We start from the raw sequence: 22,855 nt of genomic DNA, 5'->3' as shown, positions 1-22,855 counted from the left end.
GAAGGTGTACTGGCCGACCTCGGCGCCCCTGTGGTGGTACCGCCGGAGCCGGACCTGGGACGTCGACGGGGACACGCCTACCCCGGGTCACGGCGAGTGGCAGGCGAGAACGCTGACGGGGACGGTGACACACGGGACGGGACCGATGACAACGTCGCAGTAGGAGTCCTGGTCGACCTCGATGACCCCGTGGTGACGCCACCGGAACCGGATCAGGGACGTCGACGGGGACACGCCTACCCCGGGTCACGGCGAGTGGCAGGCGAGAACGCTGACGGGGACGGTGACACACGGGACAGGACCGATGACAACGTCGCAGTAGGAGTCCTGGTCGACCTCGGTGACCCCGTGGTGACGCCACCGGAGCCGGATCAGGGACGTCGACGAGGACACGCCCACCCCAAGTCACTGCGGGGGGTTGGCAGGAACGTTGACAGGGACGACGACACCTGGGGCACGACACATGGACGGGCCCCCACGACGACACCGACTCAGCCTCCTACGGGGGGACAGCAAAAGGGGAACGGTGGTTGGCAACTGGCAAGAGGGGGCGGGGAACGGACGCCCGTCAGAAGGGGCGGAAGGGGTCCGCGTGGCGCAAGCATGGCAGAGCTGGAGCGCTTTGTGGACCGGGTGCTCCCGCCTGATGACGTCAGCGCCTACGCCAACGACACTGATGGACCGCTCATCGAGGACGTAACACATGACAACACTGCTCAGGGCGACCTGGTCGACCTGAGTGAACCAGTGGTGACGTTGCCGGAGCCTACCCAGAGACGTGGACGGAGGTACGTCCACTCCTGGGAACGGCGGGTGACGGGGACGGACGTGAGCAAGGACGTGACAGACGGGGTAACGGTCCGGCTCCTCAGTGGGGAGGGCGATGTCGACAGGGCCCAGCAGGTGGTCCTGGACTTGCCTTCCGGGGAGCCGAGGATGACCGCTCACGCGGGGAGGGGACCGGCGTTGCGCCGGTCCACGCGTGAGAAGACGGCCCCCCACTACCTCCGGGACTACGAGTGGGGGAGTCAGCGCAAACCCCGCGACGTAAGACAAACGACCGACGGGGGGTTACGCTGCAGCGTGATGCAGCTCCTGCCCCAGTTTGCCCGACCCGGACGGAATGACGTGACGAGCTCCGACGACCAGACAAGTGGCCGGACGCGGACGCAGCTGCCGGTCTAGGTCGGCGTCGGGGGCCAGGACGGCCTCGGGAGAGGGGGGGCATATGACGACAGTCGTCGTACCCTCCCAGATACAGAGGCCGTACCTGGCCACCGACGCGGGCCTGAGGGGGCCTATTTTCCCCCCCAGTGAACCCCAGTGTGTGCGACGGCCAGGGACGCACCCGCGTGCGCCCTAGCATGCCAACGAGTGTTTTTTCTATGTGACTTTATCTTTTATTTCAGTGTGTATATATTTGTAAACGATTAAGGGATTTGAATGTGTGTAATTAACTTATTTTATTTATTATTCATTGTGCAAGTTCGCTGTGTAATTAATGTCTCGTGTATGTCTTTGTAAATAATTCAATAACTTTTTCTGAAGTGCTTCGCCGTAGTATGTAATTGCAGCCTGGCGCGCCGCGGGACGGAGCTCTCTCCCACGCCGGCCGATTTTCCCCTCCCTCCCCGCCACCCGCGGGCGCCGGCCCGCGGGCGAGCGGGGAGAGGCAGTCGCGTCCTGGTCTCGAGCGGAGACAGACGTGTTCGTTGCTCCGCGAGCCGCGCACGTTGCGCTCGGGATTGAACGTTCGCTCAGTCCGCAGTCGGTCACGGCAGCTGAGCTGCCACCGCGAATCAGCTTAGCATTGTTAACTTACGAGTCATCGGGAGACGTGTCTAGCGGGCAGTTTCTACAACGCGAACGTGGTGCTACGAGTCTCTGAACTTTTCGCCGTCCACGGAACATTACGTAACGGGCCGCGTATGTACAGCGTTCCGTCTTCGGGCCCTTTCTCACTGGGTCAGCCTAGCATTAATAAACTTTACGATTCGCGCCGAAACGTATTTGAGAACCGCCCCGTCATCAGGGAGTCCGTGTCGCCGTGGTAGGGCACTTGTTCCGCGACGGTTCCGCCAGGCTGCGGCAGGACTATATAAGCGTTAATAAAAGACGGCTCGTGAAATTCGTTAATGCCGTGTTCTGCTTGCGACAACCTACCAACATTCCTCGCAATCACTTCACTCTCCCTCCAGGTCCCGCCTTTCCCGGTCCCGGCCACGTTGGCCTGGACCCACACCTCTCCGACGAGGGCAGTACGGGCATAACAGGACATTTATTTCAACGGGAAAACGGGGACCTGAAGCCGAGGGACGTCACCGTGTTATTCTGTTAAGGATAGGACGATGATAGGAAAAGTAGGAAACGAATGGGAGTGTTTCAAGTTCAATGTGCCTCGAAAAAGTCGAATCGATGGTTGTTCCAATCGAGTGGAAGAGAGATAGATGCGGCGCAAGCGTACAATGAGCATAACTGGACAATGTGCGTAACGGGACAATTAGTCATCCTTTTCGTGCGTGCTGCCGGCGTTCATCGGTTTATCAGACGTTGTCACGGCAAATATTTGACTGGAGGTTTGAGTGAGAGGAGGGCGGGTGGTGTTGCAGCAGAGTGCAGCGGCTACGGGGACTACAAGCTGCTGGGCAGCCAGGAGAAGATCTGCGAGGGCGCGCAGACGCACGTGGCGGTGGACCACCACCACCGCGCCCACCACCACCACCACCCCCTGCCACACCTGCACACGCCGCACCCCCTGCCCGCGCCACAGCCCGACGACGACGACCAAGTGCCTCCCTGCGGCCCCATTCGCATCCGCAACCTGGAGGACCTCATCCGTCAGCTGGAGCACCACTCCACCCGCCACATGAGCCCCAGCGGCTCCGAGGACATCCGCATGTCCGAGACCGAGGCTGACCGCCACTACCGCCTCGACTCCTCCTGCCCCGAGCCCTCAGGGTGAGTCCGCAGTCCTCCTGCGCCGATCACACCGTCGCAACATCCACCACTTAGTAGTGTCGCTACCACATCTAGTTCCTGCACCGACCCCTCAGGGTGAGTGCACGCCCGCTTCTGCTGGAACCACTCACAAGCACTAACTGAGACCAAGGATGACTATCGCTACCATCTAGAGTCCTCCTGCGCCAATCACACCATCGATACTGGTCGGAACATCCACTACTTAGTAGTGAGGGCAAGGCTGACCGCCGACCCCTAAGTGTAAGTCTCGATATCAGAGCCACTGCATGCAGTTACTGGTCAGAATGTCTACAGCCACTCGGCCGAGACAAAGGCTGGTGCCACTACTGCCTCGAGTCCACGGGGTAAGTCTCGATACCACAGCCTCTGTACGCTCGCTACTGGTGAAACTATGCTAGCACTAGGTGGTCCCGCATCTGTATGCCATTACTGCCTCGAGACCAAGCCTACGGGATAAGCCTTAACATCGCAGCATCAGCATGCAACTTACTGGTGGAAACATCCACTAGTACTAGATGACACCAAGTCTGACCGACACTACTAAAAAATGACTGCTGCTGCTACGTACCCGCTAACTTCAGAACCTGTTGGCCGACTACAGTTGACGACGAGTCAACAATTTGTGATTGCCTTGCAGTCAGACCCTTCCCCTCATATATTCTTTCCCTCGTGGTTGCTATCCCCCCGCACCCCCTGCGTCCTGATTTGTCCCAGAACCTATTCGCTCTCCCTACTGCCCCAAGTCCTGCATACCCACGGGTGATTCTCAACATCCAAGCAACCGTATGCCTGTCACTGGTCTATTCATTTACTAGCACAGCTGACACCAAGGACAAACACCACTTAGACAAAAAAATTTGTAAGCCTTGTAGTCATACAATAGACAACAAAATTTCTCAAAAAATATTCTGATTCTATTGTTATTTGTAGTTTGGTTCTTAAGATTTTGTATTGGAAATAAAATAAAATAAAATATACATGCGATACATGCACAATGCAAGTCATATTACAATATTTAAGAATTTTTGATTAGCTCTGTTTAGTTCTACATTTTACCCGCATGGACTACTTACTTTATTGCTTATTGAACTCTTCCGTTTATTCACAATTAGTGTAGTACAATTCTGGCTTTTAATGGTTTTTAAAACATTTAATTTTTTTTAAAAAGTGGCACAACTGCAACCATTCTGATGGATTAATTGGATAGATTAGATTTATTTTTAGTTTTTGATTGTTGCTAGTGTTGATTTGTTGCCTTCATATCTCCTGACAGTTCTTTGTTTATCACATAGTGTTCGCTTGTTCCTGCACTTCAGTAGTTGTGTGGAAAATCAGTCCAAAATTAAAAATTATTCTTGTTCCGAAATTGAACTACTATGATTTATAAGAGCCTTGAACAGTACTTGTGTTTGTTGTGCTAGGCAGATGTAAGTTGCAGGCCATATTGTTTGTTGTGCAAGTGCGTATGTCTTGCGTGTGTTACATACATCCTAGTAATATTTAGTCTTGTGTTTGGATGGAGCCTATCACATGATTGGTTATTCGTGTCGAGTTTTGTGTTTCTGCATGCTCACAGCTTTTAGTGAATGTGAACTACAGTAAAACATGCTGTGTAACTGGTGATTCCTGTGGTAAAACAGTTTTGGTATTAAATCAACATATTAAAGTTGATATGTATGTTTCTATTAGTGCAGTGGCATTAACTTTCGACATGTATCTGAACTTGAAAAGGCGGTTAGTGTGGTTAGTTTGAGCTGAGATTTTCAGGACCTGTGCATCTGTGTTTCTCTGTTTCACTGTCTTGTAACTGTAGCAAGCACGTTTTTGTTGCTGGATTAAGTCAACTAATAGTCTAGAACATTATACCACAACCCTTAGACTTTAATACTGAAGAAAATGATACATGTAAAACCTTTGTTGACTGTGGAATAGTGCAATTATAGCAATATATGAGAGCCAAAACACAATGTAGCCTTGTCGCCACATTTTCCAACTAAAAAATGCCTCTCTCAGATCTCATAACCAGTACTATAGTAAACATTGATAAATTAATATATTACAGGCGGGAACAACACAAACGACAGCATCTTTAGAGGTCACACAGTCAACTGTTTTATTATATAGTTATGTACATACACTTGCGCATGTGCGCACCTAGTGGTCACAAGCCAAACTAGATAGACAATTTACTGTGTATTTTTACACCCCCTGTCAATTTCAAGTCTCTTTATGCAATAACAGCAAATATAAAAAGACAAATAACTGGTCCTTACTGAACACACAACACTTTGTAGAATATATCCTAAAGAAGAGATTTGAAATTGGAAATGCATAAAGCTACATCCTAGGTTAACACAATAACGTGTACATCAACTCAAACAAAGCATATCTCTTAACAGATAAAATTTAGTAGCGCCCAAAGGTTTGGTAAATATATCAGCAACATTTTTGTTAGACTCCACATACCCAACACTAATCATCTGTTTGTTTACAATGTCTTTGAGAAAATGAAATTTTATATCTATATGCTTGGAACGCTTTGTATTTTCGTAGTTTTTCATCATATGAATTGCACCTTGATTGTCTACCATTAAGTCACCTTTCACATACCCTGCTTCTCCTACAAATTCTGACAAAAGCCCTTTTAAGTATAGCAATTCAGATGCAGCTAGGGCACATGAGGTGTACTCTGCCTCTGCTGAGCTCAGAGCAACTACTGGCTGCTTCTTTGAGCTCCACGACACCAAGTTCCCACAGTGGAAGGCTGCCATCCCACTGACGCTTTTGCGATCTTTCTTGTCACCTCCCCAGTCTGCATCTGCATACATGATGACCTGAGAGCACTGTTCTGGATGTTTCTGGTACACCAAAGTTTTGTCGATGGTTCCCGTTACGTACCGAAGCACCTTCTTAGCTGCATTCCACAACGGACGAGTTGGTCTATCTAGAAAGCGGCTTAAATATGATGTAGCAAATGCTATATCTGGCCTGCTAATCTGTGATAGGTAGATCAGGCTGCCTACTAGCTCTCGATAGGGAACATCCACAATAGCTTCTGTGTCAGTGTCTTCCAACCTATCTTCCATTGGTATGGGAACCCCTTTGCATCCCTCCATGTTGAATTTCTTTGTCATTTTTTCAATAAGATTATGCTGACCTATTTCCATTCGATTTCCAACTATTTTCACTTCTGTCCCAATGAAACAGTGCAGGTCTCCTAGGTCCTTGGCACAAAATTCTTCTCTGAGTCGTGTAGATATTTCTTCTATTTTTGCTGTCTCACCTAACAGCAAAATGTCATCAACCCATAAGACCAACCACAAACTATCTCCGATATACAAACAGACATCAAAGTTGGACCTCCTCAGGTTGTTTTCTGCTGCAAACTGATTGAATCTTTGGTTCCAACAACGCGGTGACTCACGAAGCCCATACAAAGCACGCTGAAGTTTCAGGATTTTTGTCTTTTCTTTAACTCCTTTTGGTTGAAATATGTACACATCGTTGTCTAGTGTCCCATTCAAAAAAGCTGTAGGAACATCCATTTGTTTTACAGTCCAATCTTTCTGTAGAGAGAAAGACAATGCAAGTCTGATAGTGGGCATTTTTGCTACAGGTGCATATACTTGTTCACTTCTGCCTGTCTGAAAGCCTTTTGCCACCAACCTAGCCTTCTTGGTTCCATCTGGTTTGGTGTGGAAAACCCATCTTGTTTCAATTGGTTGAATTTCCTTGGGTGGGTCAGCTGTAGTCCATGTCTGGAATTTTTTGTGAGCATCTAGTTCTTTCTGAATCGCATTTCTCCAGTCCTCACTTTCTTGTACTGCTTCTTCATAAGTCTGTGGATCACACTCACCCAACAAGCAGTAGGCAACGTAGAGCTCGTAATTTTCTAGATGCCTTGGTTTTGTTATTTTCCTCTTAGATCTGGTGGGTGAAGTGCACTCATTATCATCTGCGAATCCATAAAACTCCTCGTCACTTTCTGCCACAGTGGGCGTTTCTTTGTCTGGAAGTGTTTCTTCGTTTTCCGAACCTGCGCTGACATGTTTAGAGATTTCCTCACCTAATCTAACTGTTAGTGGGACCTGTTTTTCTTCTACTTTATAGAACACATCAGTTTCATCAAAAGTCACATCTCTTGATACCTGCACACTATCTGATACAGGGTCCCATACCCTGTAGCCATTTGGACTATAGCCAACCATCCTTGTAGGTTTTGCTTTTGGATCAATCTTGTTTTTCTGGGGCAATTTCATTGCCCATGATTTTGCGCCAAAGATTTTCAGTTTTGCAAGGTCCACCTTTCCAAGAAAACGTTCTGCAGGGATTTTTCCATTAAGTGCAGTAGTTGGGGAACGATTGAGTTGGAATGCTGCAGTGCGTATGGCTTACCCCCACAGATGCTTCGGTAGATTTGTTTCTACAAACATTGACCTTACTTTGTTGAGTAGTGTTTTATTCATTCTTTCACTGACACCATTCATTTGCGGTGAATAAGGTGCCGTATACTCCAACTGCACACCCTTCTCTGAACAAAATGACTTGAATTTTCCAGAAGAAAACTCACCCCCATTGTCACATCTTATGCGACTCACACAATTTGTTCCAAAACGGGATTCTAGTCGTTTGATATAATTGATTACATTTTCTGCAGCCTCAGCTTTAGTCTTGAGCAAATACACAACACAGAAATGTGAGTAATCATCTGTGATTGTCTGGTAGTATCGCTCACCATTACTTGTAGGAGTTGAGACAGGACCTCCTATATCTGTATGCAGTAACTCTCCAATCCTATAGGACCTGGGTGAACTACTTCTCGGAAAAGGTTGTCTGTTGGCTTTTCCTTGACGACAAGCATCACACACTTTGCTCGATGATGGCAGTCCCATTAATCTCAAACTATGGCGGTTCAAGTGGCCAAGTCTTTTGTGCCACAGGTCTTCGACATTCAATAAACAGCACGTTTCCTCTACCAGTAAGGAAAACTTTACAACATACAATTTACCAGATGTACTACATAAAATTTTAAGCCCACTGTCATCTACTATTTCTGCACTACTGGCACTAAAGATCACTTTCCTTCCTGAGTCTACCACTTTTTTCACCGATAGCAGATTGAATGTAAGGTTTGGCACAACAAGTGCTTCTATATTTATCTTCAAGTCACCCTCATGAAGTTTTAGAGTCCCTTTTTGATTTGCAATCAACTCTTCACCATTTGCAACTCTTATTCTGATAGGATCTTCAATGACTTTAATATCTAACATATGTGGTAGCAAATCTGGCATGACCAGATGATCTGTACAACCAGAGTCTAGAACAAACGTTAATTCTTCCACATTTCCAGTCTCGCTACTTAGCACAGCTTCTTCTGTCTTAGTTGTGGCCACAAATGAAATTTCTGTCTCATCAGAACAAACGTAGCTCGAGCCATGTCCACTGCCTCCACGATAACTGTATCTCAGATTTCGGCCTCTGTAACTTTTATTTAATCGATCGCGAAACCCCTCTCTAGTGTTAGGGTGATATTCCACTTTGGGGCAGTTTGCAATCAAATGACGAGTATCTCCACATCCAAAACATTTTCGGAATTGTTTTGATGCAAGGAATGAAGATTCCTTACTCGTATCATCTGGTTGTAGATGGTCCAACTTTAATTCTGCATCAAGCAGTCTTGACTTAACAAAGTCTAATGTTAAATCTGTATCCATGGTCTCCAGCACTGTGATAATGTTGTCGTAACGTTCGGGAAGTGTAAGTAACAGATGACACACTTTGTCGTCTTGCTCAAGTGTAGACCCCATCCCCTCTAAATCACGAATCAAATTATCAAATTTGTTGAAATGCTCCTGCAAAGATGAATTGCACTTCAGTGTTAGCAATTTTTTTCGTATCAATAGTTTCGAAATAGTACTCTTCCTCTCAAAAATATTGTTTAAAGCAAACAACATTTCCGCACTTGTTTTCGCGTCTTTAACATAGTCTATGTGACGATCTGTAACACAGTTTATGATAAGATTCTTGGCTTTCTTATCTGCTGCTTTTGCCCTCTCAAGATCATTTCCTGTACATTCTTGTATCTTCACTTCTCCATCCACGATCCATCTCACGTCTTTTTCATCGAGCAAAGTCAAAACTCGGAACTTCCAGTTCTTAAAATTAGTGTCAGTTAATTGTGGATAAAGTGTAGAAGGACCCGCCGCCATTTTTCACACACTTGATGACTACACCATGGAATACATTTGTTTTCTCTCGTTACATTAAGCACATAATTCACTTTTAATTTCCCCGATCGCGTTTCCCGTAAACATTAACACTTACTTAGTTTCTACGACATTTTCTGGGCCCATAACCTGATAAATTAATATATTACAGGCGGGAACAACACAAACGACAGCATCTTTAGAGGTCACACAGTCAACTGTTTTATTATATAGTTATGTACATACACTTGCGCATGTGCGCACCTAGTGGTCACAAGCCAAACTAGATAGACAATTTACTGTGTATTTTTACAAACATATGTGGTCAATTTTTCACTTCGAGAAAATTCAAACCTTAGGGCACCTAGTGCCGCAGAGTTCCATTTCTTTTGTATTAAATGTTGCAAGTCGCTCAAATTGTCTTACCAGTAGCAATGAATTATAATTCAAGAACAAATTTCACTCCAAAAAGTGATTAATATTCAAGTGAATGACACACATATAAAACACATATTAAGCAAATTATTTAAGTTATTCATACATTTATGCGTCATCACATTTGTGGCAGGTAACTAAAACATCAATGCTCTCAGCTAATGATATTCTTTCCATGCTCTAAATTAAAGACATATTCAGTAGCCAAAATGTATGCAATCAGGTTAAGCCATAACAGGAATAGTAAGCACAAAATGGATATTGTTTGTAGTGTATTTTATTAAGTTCATAGAGGCCATCTAAAACCATATCAATAAACACATTTTATATACCTACTATAAAACATCTGCCTCTAAATAATAAATCATATATAATGAGTCATTTTTATGAAACCTAATGTTTTATTTGCTCTATTGTCTATTCTTATTTGTTTATTTATGAACTTGCTCTCATTTATCTTGTAAAGCCAAATTATATTTATATTTAAATTACATAAAAGTAATTTATGCACAACTGTTTTTTCTAACAACACTTACTATTGTCTAAAGTAATTGTAAATGCCACATAAAGCAGGGACTGTAGTTTACACCCCATCTAAAACCAACTTAATAAAAAAATAAAATACAGTAACGCTTGCAAGTCAACCCTATTCTAAAACAAATTTAAAATTTCGTTATAATAAATTTTTACTTGGAAGGAGCTTATTGAGTGTATGTCGTTGCAGGAAACGCAAATTCTACCTGTGAAATTCCACCTAGCACATTGTGACGATTGCAGAGGTAATACCCAAGATACTGCAGCCACTAACAACGTCCTTGTTCTCATTTACGCTTGCTAGCGTTGGGGGATGTTTGACCGTCTTCGTGTTGCATGTTCTGTTGTTGCACATACTTCCTTTACTGTGATTGTTTAGTTTTCCATTCAACATACTATTTTGCTAACATTAATAACCTAAATACAAAAAAAAATTAGTACCTATTAGATGGAACTAAATTTATTTGCTTCAAGTAACTAACATACATATTTTTTGTTTACTTATTCTGTGCTTATTTTTGTTTTTTACTTGATGTCAACTGAACTAGTAATTTCTCAATTATTTTCTTAGCCTCTTTTATGAGTTTTACACTTTTGCTTGATTTGCTTTTGTATTTTTAAGTATCGCATTATAAATTATTTATGGTATTTCTTTGTTAAATTATTTATTTTATATAAATTTTGTTTTGTTTTAGTAATGCAATTTTCTGTATTTTCTGCCTAAAAAAATATTATTAAGTGTGTCACTTAAGTTTCAGGTTTCAGGTGTTCATTTGTAACTCTTAATTAGTGTATTAAGAGTATTAAGAATTCACAGAAAACATCAGGGTGGGAGTTAAACGCAGCCAAGGTAGAAATTCTTATTTTGTACTGCATTGTATTAGAGAGCAAATTTTTACAATTATTTCAATGTGCCAAGTTACCAGTGAATAAATCTTACATTCATAATTTATTTTTCTCCTTGATTTACCTATGCCTGGTAGAAAGTTATATGACAACATTAATTTTATCTGTAGTTAATTATTTTACTGCAAGAATTCAGTTTCTCACTTATTTAAGTCCCTGCTTTCTTTAAAATTTTCTTTACATTTACACTAATAATAGTTCTCATTTAAAAAAGGTTTAAAGGAAGATAGCCATGTATTAAAAGTACACCCGAAACCGACTGTTATAAATCACATTATGAGGTTTATGTAAATGTATTGGATATATTGTTGGCAAGATTAAAAATAACTACAGTACGAATGTTATCGTCAATGCCCACTCCCTGTACGGAATAAAGGCACCCGCCACCCTGTTTCTTTGGGGAGGGGGGAGGTCTTCGCGAAACCAACAGAGGAACAGCGTTGTTCGTTGCGCTGCATCCAGCTCCCAACAGTGACAGGCAAGTACATTGTCTACTTATTTGCATTCTTTGCGCAAAAACAGCCTGCTAAATAAAAAAAAATATCGGTCTCTTGCCCAAATACATTTCATTTAACATCATTCGGTTCCCATTGTTTGAAGGGCCAAATTTAGTACGTTCTAGCACGCTGAAACACTGTTATACTGTCCTAAACAATGCTAATACAGTGTTAATGTCCCTTCCTCATTTTACAATTTCAAGCATTTATGCTTTTTACCCCTTTGTCCCTTGAAAATATTTAAAAAAAACTGCAAACAAACACGGACTTACTTTAGCACGGAAAATAATAAAAAAAATTGTTTCTGATTGTGGCAGATACCTACATAAAAAAATACTAAGTACATCCAAAGATCATGTTTCAAAATATCTTTGAATGAAAAAAAAAAATATATATATATATATATATATATATATATATATATATATATATATATATATATATATATATATATATATATATATATATATATATATATATATATATAAAGTACAGAGTGATACAGTATTATTAGCCCTTACCATTCACAATTGAAAGTAGATGAATTAAGAACACACTTGCTACAAGTTTTCTCAGTAAGTTATCGGTAGACTGGTTTAAGGAGTTCACCGTGTGACAAGTGTGACTGTCATTGTGGCTCCAGGGTATTGGACCACAGGCTGAGCATCTTGGCTCGTAGCCCAGCCAGTGGTGCGACTGAGTCACGTAGCAAGTGCCTCGGAGTGTTCCAGCCCTGAGTCCGGAGCACGAGCATGCCATGCAAAACCCAACCTTACGTCCTTTTGTTGGTCTCTTCACTGGCTTTCTCGACTGGAGTTTACACTCACTACAGAGAATAGTATAATAGCGACAAGTTTAACACACTATATTCTTAGAATAAATACATTTAATAACGTACAGTTTAGGTTACTTACATATATTTGAATAAAATTAAAATTCGTTGTATCTCAATTACTTTCAACCCAACTGAGAAAAACAGATAACTTTGATTTAGTACTTACTTTACAGAGATCTATATATAAACTTCATTTCTTTATTACGTAAATTATAATTGCTCACCAAAATATTGAAGGAAACATAATATTTGTTGCTGGAATGTCACTTGTATTTTTAATTCATAATTCAGTTTAGTTAGAAATATACTAACGAATCAGTTTACAAACTAATCTACTTTTTTTTTGGAAATATTTTTGAAGCTAACATTTTATCATTTAAATAACTGATAATTTTTTCTGCTGTTTAAAAACTCTAAATATCTCAAATAAAATTACAGAAGAACTTAATAATTTTTCAAAGTGACTATAAAAAATTCATGTTTATTTCATAATTTTAAAACCGAAAGCACAATTAAAAACCATTTAATTTATTTCAATATCAATTTAAAATCATTCAAAAACATAATCTTCCATTTGCATGATCACATTTTAATACTGATATAAGTTTTTATAATCAAGCTTAGTTTTTATTTATATGTCATTAATCATAAAATTTAAAGTGAGGCATTTAATTTAGTTAATGCTGTATGAGTAACGTAAGAACAGAGTTGTTAAATAAAATTCAATCTGATGGCAATAAGAGAAAAAGAAACATTGTATTACAGTATTTAATTATGTGAGGAGTTGTTTGTTATAATTGAAATAATGGTCACTACTACCAGAACAAGACAAATTCCATGAACTAAATTTGTGTCTTGTTGTGATCCACTGTGTGATTTCGTTAAATTAAAATGTGAAACAGCCTGTGGGACTGCGGTTGGCCGGGCGCGGAGCGGAGCAGCGAGTCTGTCTGTCGTGTTCGCAGGCCGGGCCACACGCCGCGCGTCGGCAAGAGTCTCCTCCCGTCTGTGTTGACCCTGCCTCGTGCGGGCAACAACACGTGGTTGTTCGTTTCAATAGGTAACGCCCCCCACTCCGGACCTTGCCTTGCCGAGGCTGTTGTGTTGGCTGCCGAGTTGCTGGTTCTGTCACGTCACTTGTGGACGGTGCGATCACCGACCGAGCTAACACGCCGGTGGCTTTCGTCGTGTGCACAGTTCTACCGGGAGCGGTTTCCATTCACGGACGAGTAGTCAATTGCACCTCATCATTCTTTGAAAACTTGGAGTCAGCATGTGAATGGTTAACATAACGGTGACGTTATGTAACTCACGAGTGATTACATTATAACTCCCATTACGAGGCAAGCCTCTTGCAAACTAAGATTTGAATCCGTGCCTAGTTTCAACTGCTGTGCAGAATGTTTCAATGCGTCACGGGGAGAGCAAGTGCCGAGAGCGCCTGAATGCTTGTAGTCTCTCCCCCCCGCAGTCTGTCGAGAAGCATGTTCGGCCGACGGAGCATGGAGCATGCGTTCGTTTGTGTTTGCATGTGTGTGCCTGCAACATGCCTGCTGACGCTGCTTCTGTGAGGTCCGGTGCATGGAGTGCCTGATAGCCACGTCTCTGCCAACTTACTTCATTCCTTTGCTGCTCTGTGAGAGAGTTTTTTGGTTCCATGTTCTGCCTGTAAGATGACATTACAGCAAGTGGTCTATGAAACGTACTGTATTAAATCAATAAACCTTTTGCTCAATATCTAATTGCCTTAACTATTAAAATTTTAAGTCTATAAATATGAAAGTAAAAACAAATACATAATGTGATTATATTTTTGAGACTGTAAAATTATAAAAAAAAATTTTTTTGGTTCCCATTAATAAAAGCTGATAGTTGTAATACATAATGTTGTCCCTTGAAATAACTGGCCAGTGATTACATAAAACTTGTCACTATAGTGTACGCCTCAATTAAATGACTTCTGAATCTGCACATATTTTAAATCCAAAATATATTATGCTAAATATTTTAATTTTCTTTTAAATTGTATCATTTTACTTTATTTTGTTGCTAGTATTCATTTGATAGCACTCTGACATTTATTTGAACCATACATATGAATACAGCAAATTTAACTATTTATGATTTCTTTACTAGCATTGCCCCCAAACTTCATCTGCGTGGACTTCAGAATTGGGTCCAGAGAAAAATGACAAATGTGAGAATAATAAAATTAATAATTGGATAAATAATTTCACCCGTCATATCATATATTGTTTTTTATTTGATTCACATATATAAGTTAATATACTTCTGTAGACGACATTGTATGATTTATTATTTTCTGCCAGTACGTGCAAGTTTTGGGTACTAAATACTACTGAGCAAGGCTGACCACGTGAGAAGCAAGGGGTGCCCAAATGGATTCCTGCCACTTTCAGCATTTGGCCCTGGGACTTATTATTGGTCTTTGTGAGTGGCAACTTCACGAGAAATTGCAGCCTCTTAAATTGAAATGGCAAATGACTAGGGATAATATGGATTCGGATAATCAACACTGCTCTGGTAAGAATAGTGGCCTCTATGATATTCCTGCCCAGCTCTGTGACACGTAGCTATCTCGGTGCATCGACAAAACTGGGACGTCAACCTTCAGCTCCAGTTCATGGCAAGTCACGCCTGTTGGTTCCAAGGTGTTAAGAAATTATACAGGATGATTTGTACTGTCGTCACTGCTCATCAACATGTCTATTGATGTGTATACTTTTGATTCGCCTTCCAACATCTTTTTGTTAATGTTACTGACAGACTCATTTTTCAGCAATAGCATTGCCCTCTCGCATAACCATTCTTCGTTGCTTGTATTGTTTTGGAAGTGCGAAAAAAAAACAAGCAAAATAAGTCCATCCTCTGTAATCACTGGATGGCAAAAATCAATTGGTAAATTCAATTTTACCATCTATATGTCTGTTTCTAGTTATATTAGTACAAGTATAGTATGTGTTAATACAGCATTGAGAAGAAACAAACATACACTCTCATTCACAAACTTTTGCAAACCCTACGCAAGACGTGACAGACGCATCAAACGATAGCACGTTTAAAATTCAAGGCAACGCTATTGACGAAGTTAAGAACTAAACTGTTATTAGCGCCTTTATTTTGCTAGCCGCTGCGAGCTCCACTAAGTGAATGGGTTAGCACCAAGGAGAAGAATATGAAGTTGCCAGACCTTACTATACGATTACATACATCAATGACACACACTCACTATTTGTACAGCTACGACCTATAATATTTTTTTCTGTTAGAAAAATGAAATTATCACTTTTTTACTCCAATGGGGATGGAATTTCATATTGATATGTGGCTTATGTGTTAATCCACGTTATGAACTATCCATGTGCCGAATTTCATTCAAAACCCATCCAGCCATTTTTGCGTGATTGAGTAAAAATACAGGGGCACAACAACTAAATTTCCCAAAGGTGGGGGGGAGGGGGGAGCAATATACCTTTTTTATAAAGAATCATCGATCCCCCCCTATTGAAGCGGGGGGGGGAGTCCGGGGGTGGTCCTCCCCCGGGAAAAATTTGTATTTCAAGGTGGAAAATAAAATGGTGCTATTTAAGCAGTTTTATTATCTAGAAATTGATTACACAGCACATTCTCTTTGCCCCTGTTTGCCCTCACTTCAAGGTTTCAGAAGGCAGAGGGGGGAGGGAGGGGGGGCACAAAATACCCTTGCCCCCTCCCCCCCCTGTTGTTGCGCCCCTGGTAACAAACATCCAATCATGCAAACTTTTGCATTTCTATCATTTAGCAGGATTGACACGCTGTTGTAGGCCCCACATGTTTAAAGGTACTGACGAGGGAGTGTACGGAGATGAAGCCAGCGAAGTGACCCCCGGGGAAAATTTTGTATTTCAAGGTGGAAAATGGTGCTATTCAAGCAGTTTTATCATCTAAAAAAATTGATTACACAGCACATTCTCTTTGCCCCTGTTTGCCCCCACTTCAAGGTATCAGCAGGGGGGGGGGGGGGGGGGGTACAAAATACCCTTCCCCCCCCCCCCCCCCCTGGTAACAAACATCCAATCATGCAAACTTTTGCATTTCTATCATTTAGCCAGGATATACACGCTGTTGTAGGCCCTGCGTGTTTGAAGGTGGTAAGGAGTGACGAGAGTGGCGGGCGGTGTGTCCCCAGCCGGCCGTGCCGCGGCAGGGAGGAGTCGAGGTTCGTCTACGGCCGGTACCGGCACCCCACGGCGCGGAACCCCCCCGCCTACCACCAGCACCCCCACCAGGAGGAGGAGGGGCTCTACGAGACGGCCGACCACGAGCGAGGCGGCGAGCAGTGCGGGGACACCCCGGACAGCGAGAGGTGAGCAGGGGCGCAGCCAGGGGGGGGTTTTAGGGCTTCAAACCCACCCACTCCCCACCCCCCTTAGCACCAAATCTTCAAATAATTTCTTATTCATCACTAGAGACCCGGAAAATTCGCGGGTTCATTTCGTGTTATGCTAAAATTCAAATAATTATACCTTAGTGCTGCTTCTGTCATTGGTTCACTGTTAATCCGGAGGACTGAGGGCCAATTGGAGACCCATCACTCATAGAAGTGTCGAATCACAGGGCCACCCAGTCGAGACGACTCACAAGTCAGCAGCCAATGAACAGGTGTGGCATTTGCCCGAGTGTGTAGAGGATATTGGAGTCCATCCTGGAGGTCATTGAACCCGCGAATTTTCCGGGTCTATTCATCACTCAAACAAATTTCATATTAAAATTAATAAAATTTTTACCATTACAATATTTAAATTTAAGTACCGAAAACTGCTGAAATAGCAACTATTTTACACCTTAAAATTCAAAATTTTCCCTGGCGACGGCCCTCCCGGACCCCCCCGCCTTAATACGGGGGGGGGGGGGGGGGGAGGCATGCTTCTTAACACCCCCCCCCCCCCCCCCATACACAAATCCTGGCTATGCCACTGGAGGTGAGCGGTCAGCATCAGTCACTATCTACGTCTGTCTGTCCGCTCGCTTCTTGTAAACCACGCGGTGGTCCTTACCATCATTCAGAGAATTCATTCCGGAATGTACATTCCTATAATACATTCATATTATATTTAAAGATAGCAGAGAAATCTCAATGTCTTGTAATCAAGTCATAAAGAGATGCTTTTACAGCGCTTACATGGCTAACATGACCGAAACATCGAATTAATTTGCTATAGAATGTCAGGTCTCAAAAAGGCCTACAGAATAGTTCGGGAAAGCATATGACTACCTTCTAAGAATGATTCACTGTGACCCTTTTTTTTTTTTTTTTTTTTTTTAACTTTGAAGCAAAATAATTTTTATTAATGGGCAGCACATGTAAGTTTGTATACAATTTTTGAAAACGCCAAACGCTCACGAGAACTTGACACTTATTAATCTTAATGTCACATTCTCACTGTAATGCCCCTCGTGCCTTAAGATTATATTATTTTAAATTAATTAAAAACACCTTGGAAAATGCTGGGCAAAATATTAAGGAAATTAAAGTTAATTACCAGAGGGGACACGAGGCGGTGAACAAGACAAAATTTACACTCCCTGCACACTAGTAACTTGGGAGTTCGTGGATCGTTATGTAGAAGAAGGTATATGATAAATAAATACACTATATAAATAATTTGGTCTATAGGTTTTCCTGGTTTATTATCAAGAGGTTTTGTTTTAGCCTTATTTCGACATGATATAAGTATAGCACAAAAATTTGATTCTCGCAACAATTACATATATATTAGTATCCTTGATTTTACATGTTCTTGAGGATTACATTCTTAAAGCACTGCTCGCTGGTATCTTTTTAATGAATTTAGTTCCTTCTATGCAAGCAAATATATATAGCTCATATCACCCGGGTCTTCCCAGGATGACGTCGGACCGAGAGGAAAACTCTTCTAAAGGGGAAAATCAGCTGGAGGTCCCGAAGATCATGCGGGGAGCAATTTCTCTCCCCAGAAACTCGGACCCTGTCTGAAACACAAGTCAAATTCAAAACGAATTAGACCTGCTTCCAGACAGTCATACACAGTTGGCGCGAAAGGCCAACCAACTGGAATTTGAGGAAAAAAAAAGGCCAGATTACTCACCAAACAGGGTGTGGAAACAGGGCCTCCGAGGTGTCTAGCGCCGACATCAGGATGACGCGCACCGAGAAATCGCTGATACACGTTAGGAAACCAAATTTTAAAGAATTAAAAAAAATATAAAAAAATTTAACTGCACATGACTTTTTCTAAAAACTACATCTGCCTGGCTACTGTACAAATGGGATCACATCCCTTAAGCAACTGACTACCTACATATTTTATGCAACCGAAATCGCCGTTCCCGCGAAAAGCCTCTTATCGCAGAGGACGCCGAGAAGACGTGGTCAGTAGCCGAGGTCAGAGTACTGAGTCCGGCGATGGCGGACAAGGCTTCTAATTAAATCGGGCGGACAGCCCTAGGAAAAAGAGGGGGAAGGTTCGGCTCAGGACCGAAAACATGCGGAGGTGCCCGAGGCGGGCATGACAACAACACGACCTGCGCGCTCTCCACCGGCGGTAACCGGAAGCTACAAATAATCGACTTCTACAGGCCGCGAGAAGAAAGCATAGTGCCGTATGGCGCCGCGGCGCTGCTCTCTAGTGGCGTAAAGGGGAACTAACTGAGGCGGTAAGCTGACTTGCCACCAGGTGTCATGAGGGTGAGCTCTGCACGCTGGCGACCAGGCCCGCGGTTACTTTTTCTCCGCTAGATGTCGGGGACATCTCTGTAAGACCAGGGAGAAAGTCCTTGAATTAGGCCATCGTCTTGGCTAAGTTCCCGTCAGGTCACTGCTCCTGGCTTGATTTCTCAGAACTAAGGTGGGGTAAAGAGAGAGGGGAGGGTGGGCAGAAAACGCCACTCAGGTGGGAACGGGGGTCCACTGGAGACTGCTTCGCGACGAGACTTGCTATTCTCAGCAGGCCTGTAAGAAGTAGCAGCTTGCAGCCCACAAGCTGCTCTATGCAATTTTGGTCATGCAGAGAAATAATATTACAAACTCGGGACGTGACCGCAGGCGAGAGAAATATCAACCGGGCTGCCCACGTCCACATTAGACAGCAAAATATCAGATAGGCCCCCTGGGAAGGGGCCTCGGTCCACTGGCACAAAGTTTAAACACCGGCCTAACAAAGAGTAAATCCCCCCTTAACAACCAGATAAATTAAAAAATAAGATTTCCCAAAAAAAATTTTAAATTATAGAAAAATTTTAAAAAGTGACGAAATGCCTAATTTCCGGCACATCACATTAGTAGTTCGCATCCTTGCAATGCTGGGGCCGGTCGCTAGTGAACTACATTTAGCAGCGGACAGCTTCACACAAAGATCTGGTTATAAGATGTTTAATGTAGGGCTTATTTTCTGGATGTGCTCCTCAAACAAGCTGTTTAAGGGAAGCAATATTTTCCATTAGTTGATACCAGAGGAGGTCATGTAAGCATGATGAACCCTGTGCGACGCCAGCTGACTGCCTGGGCCGCCACTAGCTCCCGTTACCAAGTTGTGCCACGCTCAGCTGTGGTGACACCTAGCCAGCCTGCACCAAGAAAGACAGAAATTTAAAGCTGCTATCCCGAAAAATTCTGGAACGCGACACCCCACTCGGTGTGATCATGGCCCAGATGTAGCCGCAACTGGACCTTGAACAGTGGCAGGTGGGGTTGGTGTGGTGCTCCACCTCCCAGCAACTGCAGTCGGTATTCCAACACCGCCCCAGGAACGGTGAGCCGTTTTACGTGAGAGGTACTCTGGGGAACCCATATTGGGGAAATACCTCGGTGTCGAGGAGTGAGACGATGGTCCCCGACCATACATGCCTCCTCCCAGTGGGTGACCACGACTTGGAACTGCTTCTATCGGGACGTGCGGGGTAGGACCACGTGAAGTTCAGAGCGATGGTGTGGAATGGGTCGTGGGGTCTCTTAGGGTGCTGCTGACAACTCTGGCAATCCCACACGTGGTCGTGGACATCGCCGGCGACTCCCAGCCAGTGAAACCACTACCACTGTGCCTGCTGGGTCTGGTCAGCCCCCTGGTACCCGCCGGGTCGTGGTCGTGTTGTCATGCGCTCATGTCCCTCGACACACGACTCTGAAGGACCCCGTGTAATGTTTCACAAGTAGGGGTGGGGAGCTCTCACGCCCTGCATGCAGCAATGTCTAGGCTGCCAGGGTTGCTAGGGTGGCGTTCGTGGCATACAGTGTTGCTGGCAGTGGTTCGCCTGCATGCCCTGGTCTGGAGAGGATGGGGGAAGCATGTTGTTCCGCCCCTGATCGTCACCGGAATGTTTGCGCTGGGTTCGTGGCGGAGGGAAGGCACTTCCGCCAGCTGGTGCTCCCACCCAGGGACGTGTTCCACATATGGGAAGCGGAAGTTATGGAACATTATTGCCCACCGTGGGAACTTTGACGTCTTGCCTCTATGGGTGGCGTTGAGCCACAGCAGGCTCCGACTATCTGTGCACAGCATGAAGCACCAACCCTCGGGTGGTGTCGGTGTCGCTTGAGCTCCCACACAACTGCGAGGCACTGCTGCTTATTGATGTGGTATTGCGTGTGTATTTCTCCTTCTGATACAGTACCACGCCCATGGCCTCCCGGTCCGTGTCCATCTGGACGAAGAGGAGGACGTCTGGCACCAGGTGTGACAAATTGCGACACTCACTGAATTGTTGTTTGACACGGACGAGGGCCTGCTCTGTGGCGTCCGTCCACCAGAAATTGCTCTTGGGCGACAGTAGGTCGGTCATTGGGGACGTGATGGTGGCGAAATTTGGAATGAATGATCTGAACCAATTCCAGAGTCGTGTTAGTTTCTGAAGTTGTTTTCTGGTACGGGGACCATCTTCTCCTCGATGAGTGCCCGCTGATCCGGCAGAGGATGGCACCCAACTGCACTTACGAGGTGCCCCGGTAACTCCAGTTCCGCTGTGGGCGAATCAGCAAAGTCGCGTGATGGCAGTTGTTCATGACTTGAGTCCTGTGACGCAATCCGCGCCCCAGTTAAAGAAAGATCTATGCAGAACCAAAAAAATCTCTGATAGGACATGCACGATTAATTGAAATAATCGGTGACTTCAGGCTGATCGAGAGGGCCACTACAGAGTCAACTGAAAGTGATTTGCAGAAACTTACATTATTGCTGAGATGAATCTGGAGAACAAAGATTGTAGGGTTCAGTGGAGCGACACACGCAGCTAACCACACCGAGGGGTGAAGACTTACTGCTGTGTTCTGGTTTCGTAGCATGCCAAATAGGACCCGGTTCATGCACTAACGTGCCGTGTGCAGCGGGTCTGTTCAAGCGATGTAATGGGCGTAGTTGCGTGAATAAATTAAGCGGTCTCATTTTAATACTTTTTTTTTTTGTGGTAAAAGAATGTCTAATTTTCACTAATTATTTCATATGAACCTTGGCAAGTCCCGTTACGGCTCCAGTCCATTGCCGCTTGGGCAACAGTGTACCTGTGGTGGCAATGGATGTTCGTCCCGCTGCACTGTGTTGCACTATAAAGTGCGCATGCGTGCTGCACTACACTCGTTCGCGCTATTTGTGCCACTGACACGCCCCTTTGTGGGAGCGAAGCAATATAACTCACTGTGAGAGCAGTAGAGGTGTAAAAGTAACGAAAAAATGTGTACCCGTATGTATTCGTTACTATAACAATCAGTACTCGTTACTTTCGTATCGTTACTCGTTACTTCTGATACCGCATAACATGGCACATGCTATGTTATGTAACAGCAACGAATCGAGTCGTATTTCGTACGCGTACAGTATGACGTCGCGTAAATAAAAATAAATCGAATATAAACAATTAAAAATATTTGATAATTAACAGCTTTTGTTAACCAAGAAACAATTAAATCTCATTAGAGCGGCTTTATTATAATATATCTTTTAATATAAGAACATAAAACGTAAAAATACGCGATAATAAAAAACAAAAACATACATATTTATAATTTGTAAAAAATACTTTCTTACGTTGTTTCTGTTCGAATCTAAAACTTTGTCTACACACACAATACCTTTAATAAACAGTAAAAAACTCGGACGACGAATTTCCAAATTATACTTTTATTAATAAACAAACATTGTTCTTTGTAACGAATAAGCGCGCGCATGCGTAAAACATACGAAAGATGCGAGTAACGAAATGCATTCGTGTGTAACGTTTCGTTACTCGTTACTAGATGCCGCACCCGTTACTCAGTAACGAATACATACGGTTTGCTACAGCTCTAGAGAGCAGTAGGGCATTAACAGTTGTCAATTACATAGACCCAACCTTTTAGCTGATAAAATATTGTTTACAGTGATTTGCAATTTTATAAATGGACTTTGCTAGCATGAAATGGATTAAAGAAACTTAACGAAGGAAACATACAATGT

At 43.6% G+C, this 22,855-nt stretch overlaps 1 protein-coding gene across 3 annotated transcripts in view; it reads left to right on the top strand.

Annotated features, from left to right (window-relative positions):
- Positions 1-22,855, top strand: part of LOC134540809 (disintegrin and metalloproteinase domain-containing protein 12) — a 658,355-nt gene that overhangs the window by 620,154 nt on the left and 15,346 nt on the right. Inside the window, exons 1-3 of one of the 3 annotated variants that reach the window (XR_010076515.1) lie at positions 4,187-4,713; positions 10,345-10,399; positions 16,582-16,671. Coding sequence is in view for 1 of the 3 variants with exons in the window: in XM_063383750.1 (XP_063239820.1) it covers positions 2,610-2,958; positions 16,582-16,758 (526 nt within the window). In the remaining 2 variants the exon portion in view is untranslated. Of the gene's footprint in view, positions 1-2,609; positions 2,959-4,186; positions 4,723-10,344; positions 10,400-16,581; positions 16,759-22,855 lie in introns of those variants that run through there. The other 2 variants (XR_010076516.1, XM_063383750.1) reach the window with 2 other exon arrangements.

Source organism: Bacillus rossius, chromosome 17 (assembly GCF_032445375.1).
Source record: "Bacillus rossius redtenbacheri isolate Brsri chromosome 17, Brsri_v3, whole genome shotgun sequence".
In the NCBI taxonomy this organism is placed as follows: Eukaryota; Metazoa; Arthropoda; class Insecta; order Phasmatodea; family Bacillidae; genus Bacillus; species Bacillus rossius.
The sequence above is the reverse complement of the archived record's forward strand: the minus strand, read 5'-3'. Positions and strand labels throughout refer to the sequence as shown.